The sequence below is a fragment of the Portunus trituberculatus genome, chromosome 46 (assembly GCF_017591435.1).
Source record: "Portunus trituberculatus isolate SZX2019 chromosome 46, ASM1759143v1, whole genome shotgun sequence".
NCBI classification, from domain to species: domain Eukaryota; kingdom Metazoa; phylum Arthropoda; class Malacostraca; order Decapoda; family Portunidae; genus Portunus; species Portunus trituberculatus.
Genome location: NC_059300.1, coordinates 2,870,456 through 2,883,943, shown reverse-complemented (window position 1 = coordinate 2,883,943; position 13,488 = coordinate 2,870,456). Strand labels below are relative to the sequence as shown.

At 39.3% G+C, this 13,488-nt stretch overlaps 1 protein-coding gene across 3 annotated transcripts; it reads left to right on the top strand.

Annotated features, from left to right (window-relative positions):
• The first annotated feature begins 425 nt into the window (after positions 1–425).
• LOC123519913 lies at positions 426–8,556 on the top strand. 3 transcript variants are annotated; one of them, XR_006679125.1, is made up of 4 exons: positions 426–456; positions 713–782; positions 2,137–2,206; positions 8,194–8,556. XR_006679125.1 is itself a non-coding variant. In XM_045281602.1 (3 exons), the coding sequence occupies exons 1-3, from the start codon at positions 499–501 to the stop codon at positions 8,285–8,287; spliced, it is 441 nt and encodes a 146-aa protein (XP_045137537.1). In that variant the 5' UTR covers positions 431–498; the 3' UTR covers positions 8,288–8,556. The 3 variants fall into 3 exon arrangements, 2 of the variants coding, with proteins under 2 accessions (XP_045137537.1, XP_045137536.1); XM_045281602.1 differs by having other exon boundaries at positions 431–782; positions 8,201–8,556; XM_045281601.1 differs by having other exon boundaries at positions 431–782.
• The last annotated feature ends 4,932 nt before the right edge of the window (positions 8,557–13,488 follow it).

Here is a 13,488-nt window from a genome sequence, read left to right as displayed (position 1 = left end):
CAAGGGGTAGTCGCTGCACGTTTTCATTCAGGATACGACATGGCCACCTGAGTAACATACCAATTGGTCAGCGACTTGAGTCCTGACCCCAGCATGGCTCCACCGTGGCGCCCACGCGAGGCTGAGGTGACTTCCTAAGAATCCTAATGCCTCCCTGTCTCCTTGCCTCGTCTCGCTTAACCTGCCTTCCTGTCCATTCCTCTATTTACCTCCTGGCATCACTACAGGCACAGATTATCAAATAAACATTGTTCCTTCACTCAATCTACAATAGTCATTCGTATGTAGTTTCTGAAGAAATTGCAGTTTTCTACATCAAGAGATTCTTTTGGGTACTGGTAGTTTATACTTTATAGTTAACCTCCTTACCTCCTGTCTTCTGGCTTCACCATAACTCGGATCTTCTCTCCTGTTTAGTCTGCAAGGAACAATCAGTCCTACCAGTTTCAGCGGGTGGTACGTACTTTTCTATATCACAGTATTTTTTTTGTAGTGGGAATGGATTGTTTGACTCTTACAGTTCGGGTGACCTCTTGTATTTTATTAAATAGGTCTACTTTATATCTCAATTTCATGAAACTACAGACTATTATGGTGGGTATTTCAGGAGAACCACCATGGGACTCAGTAAGTGCATATAAATTTACCAGAAATAAAACTATAAAAAGCATACCAGAGTCAGGGGGTAAACACTTGAGCTTCCTACCAACAGACTTCTGGCGGGTCTCTTCCACTACGCACACTGCAAGCAACAATCGCCACTACAAGCTTCTGAAAAGGAGGTATGTAAAGTTCTCTGCAAGTTAAGGTTTTTTACTGAGAATGTGGTGCTTTTATAGTTATAGGTAACGTCCACTCCCATCATTGCTAACTCCTTATAGCTGTACACATGAAACAACCCTTGAAATATCAACTGTAGGAGCGCAGAGTCAGTGGTACCGAGTAGTACTGATGCAGCATCACAATCACAAGTTGCTATTGGTTATTTGCAAGTTTAATATAGACTTAGCAAAAATTCCTGTAATGGTGGCTGGCACGGTACTGAATAATAAAAATAACAATGAATAAGAACAAGGAAAAGCATTAATAATAATAATAATAATAATAATAATAATAATAAAACTTGTAAAATAGAAAAAAAGTAAAGGAGTAAAATTATTCAGTCAGCGGGACTTTCGATTTCGTCAGTCACTCATCAAGGAAAGATAACATTAAAGCAACAAATCAATCAGGAAAATTCACAAATGCATAGCCCCACAGCAGGATTTGAAAGAAAACTAAAATCACAACGGCAACAAAATCTATCAAGGAAAATGCAATGCAGTCAGTCTAAGAAACGAATCAAATCAAAGCAACAAAATCTACCAGGAAAATACATAGAGAATCCCGGAAGAAGAAAAAGAAGACGACGAAGACGAAGACGAAGACGATGACGATGACGATGACGACGACGACGACAACGACGAAGCAGAATAAGAAGAAGAAGGAGGAGAAGAAGAAGAAGAAGACGGAGAAGGAGAAGACGAAGAAGAAGGAGAAGAAGGAGAAGAAGAAGAAGAAGAAGAAGAAGAAGAAGAAGAAGAAGAAGAAGAAGAAGAAGAAGAAGAAGAAGAAGAAGAAGAAGAGGAAGAAGGAGGAGGAAGAAGAAGAAGACGAAGAAGAAGAAGAAGAAGAAGAAGAAGAAGAAGAAGAAGAAGAAGAAGAAGAAGAGAAGAAGAAGAAGAAGAAGAAGAAGAAGAAGAAGAAGAAGAAGAAGAAGAAGAAGAAGAAGAAGAAGAAGAAGAAGAAGAAGAAGAAGAAGAAGAAGAAGAAGAAGAAGAAGAAGAAGAAGAATAAGAATAAGAAGAAGAAGAAGAAGAAGAAGAAGAAGAAGAAGAAGAAGAAGAAGAAGACGAAGAAGATGAAGAAGAAAAATTAAAAAGAAGAAAAATAACAGCTACAAATTTACCAACTATACATCCATCAGAGAAGAAAACACACACACACACACACACACACACACACACACACACACACACACACACACACACACACACACACACACACACACAGTAAGTGCATATAAATTTACCAGAAATAAAACTATAAAAAGCATACCAGAGTCAGGGGGTAAACACTTGAGCTTCCTACCAACAGACTTCTGGCGGGTCTCTTCCACTACGCACACTGCAAGCAACAATCGCCACTACAAGCTTCTGAAAAGGGGGTATGTAAAGTTCTCTGCAAGTTAAGGTTTTTTGCTAAGAATGTGGTGCTTTTATAGTTATAGGTAACGTCCACTCCCATCATTGCTAACTCCTTATAGCTGTACACATGAAACAACCCTTGAAATATCAACTGCCCGGTAGCTCAGTGGTTAGAGGGCTGGCTTCACAAGCCAGATGACCGGGGTTCGATTCCCCGGCCGGGTGGAGATATTTGGGTGTGTCTCCTTTCACGTGTAGCCCCTGTTCACCTAGCAGTGAGTAGGTACGGGATGTAAATCGAGGAGTTGTGACCTTGTTGTCCCGGTGTGTGGTGTGTGCCTGGTCTCAGACCTATCCCAAGATCGAAAATAATGAGCTCTGAGCTCGTTCCGTAGGGTAACGTCTGTCTCGTCATAGACTGCAGCAGATCAAACAGTGAATTACACACACACACAAGCACCCCTAGAAAAGATCACATTGCCGCTCGAAAAACATGTAGTCAATCCAGGAAAAAATAGAGAGAGAGAAAAAAAAAAAAGATATATATTACAACTTTAAGTCTCTCTTGAGCAATTAGGCAAGTGTGCACGTGTTGAAACAGCCGGATCGAACAAGAACAGATGCCAGCCAAGGGGAAGCTCTCGAGAAGGAAATGGTGGTGGTGGTTATGGTGGTGGTGGAGGAGACAGTCACCAGCACACCCTTCATTAGGCAATTAGGTGGAACATTGGTACTGTAAAGCTCCATTCTTTCAGTCCCTTTATGAACACAGGCAGCCGCCACACGCACGCTCAGCAACAGTCTCGATGCTGCTGTGTCAGAAGAAAAAAATATATATAAATGAATAAATTAACAAATAAAGTTAAATGAAACACAAAATGAGATAAATGAAAAGAAAAAAGAAAAAAAAAATAGATAGAACGAAATAGTAACGAAAATAAAAGAATAAACAGATATAAGTATAAATAGGTAAATGAATGAAAAACAAGAATGAATATATAGAATAGAATAAAATAAACATACAAAATAAAGTAATAAAAGAATAAGGACAAATAACAAGGTTCCTGATATTATGACCGAAACGAAACTGGAGACCAGAATGACGAAGCGAATCTGACACGGAACATCAAACTAGAAAAAAAAAAATATATATATATAATAATAATAAAAAAAGAAGAAAAGAAGGAAAACTATAAGAAATAAATAAAAATGAACAAATAAATAAAAACAAAGACAAGACAAACTCAAACTGAAAAGAAAATATAGACAGACAGACACAGACACACACACACACACATGGAAAGAAAGAAAGAGCAAATATAAAACAGAATGTGAGCAAATAATATAACCTAACCAATAATTTACAACACTGCGCGAGTTAGCTTGACTGACGGCAGTGGCATTACTTCAAGGCAGCCGATTACAATGACACGCAGTTCTCTAACCACAAGGGAACTTCAAGACAACGCCATGCTCCATTATATGACGAGACCTCCAAGCCAAGTCATCCTGTCACCCACAATATGCAAACACTCTCCCAATAGTTTACCGTTTACCTTACGACGAGCACAATGAAGAGGTGAAGTTTCTATTACAGCATGTGAAGGGATAAGATGGTTGATGTAAGAGAAATAAGAGGGAAAGGAGTAGAAATAAGAGAGTTATAGATAAGATAGAGGGAAAATGAGAGGAGAGTCACGGAAAAAAAATAAATAAGTTCAATAAGAAAGAAGTCATGAAGAAGAGGAATTAGAGGAAAGTATCAGTTGTAAAGGGAACAGCGGTTTTATGAATATTTTTTTTCTGTTCAATCACCCAAATACGAGATGATAAGTGGTGTTTATTTGCTCGATCATATCAAATTAAAAGTTAAAAATATTGTGTTCTTTAATGTTTGTACCCAACCCAGAACACTTGTCACACACACACACACACACACACACACGTCAGGTCCTCACATACTTTCACTTCATAACCATGAGTAATAACACCACACACTTTCTTCCTCCTCCTCCTCTCCCAAACATTTCCTGTACACTTGCTATCAAAATAGGAGCCGGCATCCAAGTGGGCCTTTTTGTTTAATCTTTTTGTTTCTCTTAGACAGTTTTCACCTCTTACATAAAAATAAATGAAATAAATATAAAAATACTTCCTGACGCACCACTAAGGCCGGTGTCACATTATGCGGCGGCGCCGCTGCGACGGAAACGCATGCGGCGCCGCACGTGGTGATATCACACACAAACTAATGAGAGGTGTCACACTAGTGCGGCGCTGCCGTTTCCGCCGCACTGTGTCGCAGCATGCTGCGTCAGCGCCGCACCGCCGCATCCGACCGAGTGTCGTGGGAAATCACACATAGTTCTATGCACGTGGTCACACCAGACGGCCGCGCCGCATCCGGCGCTCCATTGTTACAAGATGTTTGACACTGATTTATTTATTCAGTGTATTCACGCAAGGCCAACTCAAACTCTTGTCAATCATGGCACCATAGATACCCAACTCATGTCTTCACAGGGCTTTCAAGTATTTGACGTAGTGTCTCCTCATTCTCCTTACTAAACATCTACTTGCTTCCATTATGGAGATTTTCTTTTTAATTCAAGGAATACTTTATTTGTACATTTGATTATTTCTTGCATTTGGAAATGAATATTATAATATATTGTAGTTACCGTATTACATCCCCATGTTTTTCAGTCTGAATAAATAGTCAGTTTTTTTTTTTTTTTTTTTTTTACTCATCTTAGTGTAATTGTTAGTCTTTCTTCTGGAGATAATGATCTTCGAAACTTTGTATTTTGCTTGGAGATATGAGGCCTCAGCACTTCCAGCAGCTCATCAAAAGAAGGTTTGGACATTCTGTAATACTCACAAAAACCTTTCATCATATTTTCGTATATTCTCATAAAACTTTTCAAATCTTTTACTTGTTTCTCGTTCAGCGTTAAATGGTGAACCCAGTGTTGACGACGAGTTGGCTCTTTCAGTAAGCCTTCTGCTTCTGATGCACAAATAACTTTTAGTTTTGACAACATGATAGTCAACCTCTCTACGCTGGTTTCTGGGGATACTGAACGACTTCGCCGCTTATGTGTGACAGGATGAGGCAGGATGACACTGGCCTAAGTCAGTCGCCAGTACACACAACAATAAGGGAAGGAGATTACCACACATGTCGCAGCATAAGTAGTCAAGATCTCCACTCTCTCTCTCTCTCTCTCTCTCTCTCTCTCTCTCTCTCTCTCTCTCTCTCTCTCTCTCTCTCTCTCTCTCTCTCTCTCTCTCTCTCTCTCTCTCTCTCTCTCTCTCTCTCTCTCTCTCTCTCTCTCTCTCTCTCTCTCTCTCTCTCTCTCTCTCTCTCTCTCTCTCTCTCTCTCTCTCTCTCTCTCTCTCTCTCTCTCTCTCTCTCTCTCTCTCTCTCTCTCTCTCTCTCTCTCTCTCTCTCTCTCTCTCTCTCTCTCTCTCTCTCTCTCTCTCTCTCTCTCTCTCTCTCTCTCTCTCTCTCTCTTTTTTTTTTTTCTCTCTCTCTCTCTCTCTCTCTCTCTCTCTCTCTCTCTCTCTCTCTCTCTCTCTCTCTCTCTCTCTCTCTCTCTCTCTCTCTCTCTCTCTCTCTCTCTCTCTCTCTCTCTCTCTCTCTCTCTCTCTCAAGGTTCCATAAATATTCAGGCTAACGAACACTTCCCCCCTCCTGCGGCCTCGCTGCACAAGACTCTCTACTTCTTCTCATCCCTATTCTGTCCATCTTCCTAATGCAAGAGTTAACCAGTATCTTCACTCCTTCATTCCCTACACTGGTAAACTCTGGAACTCTCTACCTGTGTCTGTATTTCCACCTGCCTATGACTTAAACTCTTTCAAAAGAGGAGTGTCAAGACACCTCTTACGTTAACTGGACCCTCCTTTTAGATTTTTTTTGTTTTTTCTCTTTCTACTTTCTTCTTAACAGGGCCTGGCAACCAGCGGGATTTTTTTTTTCCAACACTTTGTTTGCCCTTGGCCAGTGCCCTTGTAATGTAAAAAAAAAAAAAAAAAACTCACAGGTCATACCAATCACTGCAATGTTATCTTCGCCTTAGTCTCTCTCTCCCATCGTCCAGCTGTGTGTGTGTGTGTGTGTGTGTGTGTGTGTGTGTGTGTGTGTGTGTTTAACTCAAAAGTGTACGCATGCAGTCAGCTCTTGGTTCAAACGGCCTTGATTCAGAATACGCACCAGAGAAAACGGCCAACTGAACGGGTAGACTAAAGTAAACTTCACCCATGCCTAAGTATTTGTACACTATTATCTTCATTATATCACAGGACTTGGACTTGGTAACATCACAGTAAACACTAAAGGAGACCCACCCAATACGGCCAAAGGATAACATAGAAAGTAAGAGAAGGCAGTGGTAGCCGCAAAATAACCAAAAGAAACATGAAGCACATAAGAAAATAAGGGAAGCTACAAGAACCAGTCAGGCGTACACGTGGCAGTTCATGTATAACACTCACCTCTCTGTTTCCATCTATCGCTCTTAAAGCTCCCTAATGATGAGGCACTAACAACATGATTATTGAGTCTATTCCATTCTCGCATCACTACACACACACACACACTCTCTCTCTCTCTCTCTGCATGTGTTAGGACTATCCAAAGCGTTTAAAAAGACGATGAAGACGACGACGACGACGATGATGATAATGATAATAATAATAATATCAGTTCCCGAAAGAGAAAATGACGGAGAAAACTTAAGAGCTGCCTTGGTCCACAGCCTTCGGAAGTGGAGAGCATGTTACACTTATCCTATACATCTCTTCCAAGTAATGAGACCATTTTATTTGGATTCCAACACATCATTCTTCAAAACATGGTTACAAAAAAATATAGTTTACCATAATAAAGATAATTTTTCTTTTTAACTTCTCATAGAAAACGTATCTTAAGATGGCTGACTCCAACAATTTTAAAGTCACGTATTGCCTTTTTTCTTCTAAACGTTTCATTTCGTCAGCTTTTATCTGCTTGTGCCAACGACCACACCACGTTTACACACACCGTTTACCTACCTTTACCTTAAGTTCTTGACGGATTTGTAGGGTTTCAAGGGTGTTTTCATGATAGCAGTGATAGTTTAACAAGAAATCTTCATCATCAGTGGGCGGAAGAAACACTACTGACAACCACATTAGTGATATATAGAAAAAAAAATAAATAAAAAAAAAAATCTAATGGGAGAACAGGTCATTTGGAGTAGCGCAAGGTTAATTCTGTACACAGCTTCTTGCATTACTTTTTAAGGAGGGAATTATTGTTCGATTGACACTAAGAAGCTGGAAACACACACACACACACACACACACACACACACACACACACACACACACACACACACACACACACACACACTTATTGACATGCATGAAAAATTTTTAATCACCATGCTGTCCATCCAAATAAAATATCCACAGCGAACAAAGTTTAAACATGAAGATGAAGAAAAAAATACAAACAAATAAATAAATATCAAGACAATAAAATACTCAAACAAGATGAGAAGTCTGCATAAGTTCGGTCGCTATATTTTCAATAAACAACCTATTCATTAAATCAAGTCTTTCCTTATATCAGTCTCAAAACAGAAATCTAAACCACTCGGAACCTTCCTCCTAACTCCGCTATTTTCACGCTAATTCATCTCTCCAGTTCCCCATCCTCTATTATTGTAGCCCTCTCCTATTCTGTTGAGCAAACCGCCTTTTATTTTGCTTACAGCCCCGTGACAATGACCAGCTGTGAATGAGAGTCACTTACCACCGCGTGAGCCACAAACCCTCCATGAATGACAAATACTGACTAACTGTTTCACTGCTGAACATTTTTTTTTCCCTCAAATTTTTGAAGTTTATATTTGTGGTACAGTTTTAAAGGATAATGAAATACTGGGAAAAAGATAATTATAACCCCTTTTGGTTATCTTCTATCTCTAAGCAATTTCTTATTTATATTTTCCATAAGCTAATAGGAAGGAGAAACAGGCTCAGAGGAACACTCACGTCCTACATGGGGCTGCTGCATGGTCGGCCTGAGGAGGAAAGGGCAGCAGCAATGATTACCTGGAGAGATGAAAGAAATATATTGCATGAGTAACAGGAGGAGGCAGTGGACACTTACTGAAACGATAATTACTCCCGGTGAGGTCTACTAGCATTGGTTCTGAGGGTGCTATGAACTTATCCTTAAAGCCCGCTGTGAACTCACTGACCGTTTCCCTTCGTGTCTCACAACACAAAGGGGCAGTCACAGCCTGCCCTCGAAAGACAACTCTCTTCCTTCACACAAAACTACATGCACCTAGCTACACATACATTCTTCATTCAAGATTTAAAATAAAAAAAAATAAATAAATGATGACTCCTATACCAGCCAAAGAGTCCCTTTCCTTTTTCATTTTTAAGAGACCGGCACCTCAGTGGGCCGTTTTTTTTTTTTCTATCATATATTTGTTGCCCTTGGTCTGTTGTCTCTTACATAAAAAAAAAAGACATCCGCCCATGTATGGAGTATTCTTTGTATGTTTCTCGGGGTTCCACTCACAGTTTCATTAAATAGGACGGAATCAAAAGCTTTTTGTCTCATCAACTCTCCTCCTCTGACTGACTAACTTCAATCTTTTCTCACCGCGGAAAGTTACATGTCTTGCTATCTTTTATCGCTATTTTCATGATAACTGCTCTACTGATCTTGCTAACTGCATGCTGCCCCTACTCCTGCGGCCTCGCTGCACAAGGCTTTCTTCTTCATCTCACCCCTATTCTGTCTAACTTTATAATGCAAGAGTTAACCAGTACTCTCAATCATTCATATTTCTCTGGTAAACTCTGAAACCTCTTACCTGTGTCTACTAACCTACCCTAACCCAAACCAAACCTAATCTAACCTGCCAGCAACGGGCCAGTATTATGTCCTGTGGTCGCCTTTCCCACACCTACAGCCATGTACTGACACTCACGAAACTTAGGTTGACTTGGATGGTTTTGAACGGGGATGTATATATATATATATATATATATATATATATATATATATATATATATATATATATATATATATATATATATATATAGAGAGAGAGAGAGAGAGAGAGAGAGAGAGAGAGAGAGAGAGAGAGAGAGAGAGAGAGAGAGAGAGAGAGAGAGAGAGAGAGAGAGAGAGAGAGAGAGAGAGAGAGAGAGAGAGAGAGAGAGAGAGAGAGAGAGAGAGAGAGAGACCCTACAATGGATACATGCTGATGTATTACAAGAAAACTGTATCATTTTTGTCTTTTATTTATTTACTTATTCATTTACCTATTTTTTCCCAAGAGGTGTTCTGGCATAGTGAATGAGGAGGCATGGAGGTGAAGACGCCGAGGAGTGAGCATGATTATAATAAACTTAATCGCTCCATTCCTTAATTCTCACTTTTTATTAAATTCGTCCCAGGGTGAAAGTGTCCTTGTTCTGTTGATGTTTGTGTTAGACAGTCAGATATTCATGTTAAGCTTTAAGCAACGGAAAAGAATATACCAGGTTGTTTTTTTTTTCTTTTCATATCAGCTTAAAATTCGTGTAAATCAGATCCAGTTATATAATTAGTTGTATTCATGAAGTGTAGTTCCGTTAAGAAATAAAAGAAAAAGAAGAACAACGTCTCATATTGTGTAGTTAAACAGTCGCGTCCTTCTAAACAACCTTTTTCAGTGATCTCAGTTAAGGGTAGATCATGAAAACACAGCAATGAAACAGTACATTATTCCTCCATTTCCTTGTTTATTCCTTACATTTTAGCCATCCATACTTTCAATTTCACTGTCCTTAATCAAGCTTTTTAAATAAGTATTAGTCAGTACCTTTCCTTTTTCTTCTCATGTTACATCGGCAACTAACAAGATTCTCTTTACTTCTGCTACTATACCACAATTTTCAACTTCCTCTTTGCCAGCAGTAATTCAATTTGAACTTTTAGACCTGATCTTAATTTTCCTTGTTTTCGATCAAAACATATCCCTTTGATACACCACACTGCTAACTCCATCTTAAACTTGCCTCGATCAGTTTAAATTTTTACTGTATATTCCGTTTCTCTCCTGCACATCCTTTCATGGAGAGCTCAATTTCTAAGAAGCGGAGGCCACATAGACGAGCGTGCCTCTTCATAACTTCAATATCCTTACTTCTAATGTCTGCATTGTACTATATAATGTGTTATTTCTTGTAATAAAAATGTATGTATATTTGTACAGTTAACATTAACAAACAAATTCTACTTATAGTGTGTGTGTGTGTGTGTGTGTGTGTGTGTGTGTGTGTGTGTGTGTGTGTGTGTGTGTGTGTGTGTGTGTGTGTGTGTGTGTGTGTGTGTGTGTGTGTGTGGCGAGTAGCGGCGTGGAGGAATGAAAGAAGAGTAAGGGGAAGAGGAGGAAGGTCGTGGAGAAGAGACATGAGAGGAGAGTTACGAAGACAAGGGAGAGGAGAGCCGAGCCGTCTGAAGTATGGATAAAACAAAAGTCACACGGCGTAATAATGAAGAGAATGAGAAGAGGTGAATTGTGGGAAACATATAAAAACAAAAGGAAAGTCATGAAAAAAAGAAAGAAGAGTTGAAGAGGATAGAAATAGAAGGATCGCGGTGATTAAAAGAGAGATTTACAGGAAGCAAACAGAAGAAAGTCGAGGAGAGGAGAGAAGAGGCGAGTTACTGGGAATAAAAGCGGATGAATGGCCTTGTTGTTTTCTTTTGTTAATGACAAGAAAGAGAGTGCCAGTGACTAACCAAGAAAACAATTTAGTTATGTTGAAAATAGATGCTATAATGGCAGGAGTAGAGTAATTTCTACATCAAAAATAAGAAAAATTACAGCACTGAGGAAAAACCGCAAGGAAAAAAGTAAATCCAATTCAAGTCAAAAGAACTAAAACTGTTACTAACGTTCAAAATACAAATTGGTTAAGAGGGTAAAAAGTTAGCCCATGAAAATTTAATGTATGAGTAAAAGGAAGAATTATAATAACAGCAACAGAAGAGACTTAAGGGGTGTTACCAGAAGCTACGGAGATGATTAGTCTTATTGTTAAAAGTATCTTTACTTTCACACTCTAAAACTACCATTAAAGAATCATGAATATAGCTTTGAAAACACCAACATCTTCCACTGGAGCCTGTTTTTCCCTTATCACTGCTACATGTATTTATTCTTTTCACAATTACCTACAGGTTCTGATGGATGATTATTATTGAACAGCAGTGTCATTTTGTAGTCAAGGCAAGAAAGGAAAGACAAAGTTGATCTCCCTTTATCCTCTCTTCTGTTTCCATCTGAATGTGTCTCTTCATCTTATTTCATTTTAACATTTTCTTTTTTCTTGCAGTCCTCTAAATGTCAACAATGAGAACAAACATAGCAAATAAGATGACTGAAAGACCTGAAGCACATTCCTCATCCTCATACATAAAAGAAAAGAAAGAAAGAAATAAACAGACAGACAATCATAGAGACAAAATGGCAGACTAATGATAGTTTGAAAAGGCTGGGATGACAAAAGTAGAGAAGCCGACTAAGATTTGGTGAGGTGGCCTGGAGTAGACGGGAACCTGACAAGTTATTATGCTGGAGGTGATAAGGTCAAGGAAAAATAAAAATAAATAAAATGAAATAAATGAATAAATAAAAGAATAATAGAAATAAATAAATGAACAATAAATAAATAAAGAAACACATTAAATGAAATAGGATAAATAAATAAATAAATAAATAAATAAATAAATAAATAAATGAACTAAATAAATAAATAAAACACATAAATGAAAAACAAATAAACACAATTAAAAAAAAAAATCTGAACAAATGAAATGAAGTAAGATGAAACACAGGAAAAGAGAAGAAAAAAAAAAAAAAAAAAAGACAATTGAAGGTGCTAATCACAAGAGAGCATTCAGAAAACAAACTTAAAATTACCACTGAGAGCTGCCCTTCATGCCACGCTCTTCAATATGTCCAAGTCAAAGGGAACAATAAGAAACACAAATCCGCAGGAGGTTAGATTAGGTTAGGTTAGGTTGGGTTGGGTTGGGTTGGGTTAGGTTAGGTTAGGTTAGGTTGGGTTGGGTTGGGTTGGGTTAGGTTAGGTTAGGTTAGGTTAGGTTAGGTTGGGTTAGGTTAGGTTAGGTTAGGTTAGGTGAGGTGAGGTGAGGTGAGGTTAGGTTAGGTTAGGTGAGGTTAGGTTGGGTTGGGTTAGGTTAGGTGAGGTGAGGTGAGGTTAGGTTAGGTTAGGTGAGGTTAGGTTGGGTTGGGTTAGGTAAGATTAAGTTGGGTTAGGTTAGGTTAGGTGAGGTGAGGTGAGGTTAGGTTAGGTTAGGTTAGGTTAGGTTGGGTTAGGTAGGTTGGGTTAGGTTAGGTTAGGGTTAGGTAAGGTTAGGTTAGGTTAGGTTAGGTTAGGTTGGCTTAAGTTAGGTTAGGTTAGGTTGAGGTTAGGTTACGTGAGGTTAGGTTACGTAAGGTTAGGTTACGTAAGGTTAGCTTAGGTTAGGTTAGGTTAGGAAAGGGAACAAGAAAAAAAATTGTCTGGAGGTTCCACTTCAAAAAAAAAAGGGTGAAAGATTAAGAAGGCTGATCAATTAATTAACTCTTGCTTTAGGGAGGTGGACGGAATAGTCTTTGTCCTGTGTGGAGGCGTGAAGGAATGGTAATGTTGTTGATGATGATGATGATGATGATGATGATGATGTTTCGCACCTAAAAATAAAATGGGAGCATAAAAAAACACAAATACATCTAAGGAATTTTACGAGATCATGTTATAATTATCTTACCCTCAAACATCACACGAGGAACCAAACATCAACACACACACACACACACACACACACACACACACACACATCCGGTAGCTCAGTGGTTAGAGCGCTGGCTTCACAAGCCAGAGGACCGGGGTTCGATTCCCCGGCTGGGAGGAGATATTTGGGTGTGTCTCCTTTCACGTGTAGCCCCTGTTCACCTAGCAGTGAGTAGGTACGGGATTTAAATCGAGGAGTTGTGACCTTGTTGTCCCGGTGTGTGGTGTGTGTATTTCCGATCTTCGGATAGGCCTGAGACCATCTCAGGCCTATCCGAAGATCGGAAATAATTAGCTCTGAGCTCGTTCCGTAGGGTAACGTCTGGCTGTCTCGTCAGAGACTGCAGCAGATCAAACAGTGAACACACACACACACACACACCCACACACCGCGTAGTGTAGTGGTTAGCACGCTCGACTCACACCCGAGAGGGTCCGG

Excerpts from the sequence above, each read along its gene's own strand:
- LOC123519913 (XM_045281601.1), top strand. The coding sequence starts at position 499 with ATGGATTGTTTGACTCTTACAGTTCGGGTGACCTCTTGTATTTTATTA. Across the intron at positions 783-2,136 it reads TACAAGCTTCTGAAAAGGAG|ACTTCTGGCGGGTCTCTTCC; the intron begins GTATGTAAAGTT and ends TCCTACCAACAG. Across the intron at positions 2,207-8,193 it reads TACAAGCTTCTGAAAAGGGG|CTAATAGGAAGGAGAAACAG; the intron begins GTATGTAAAGTT and ends ATTTTCCATAAG.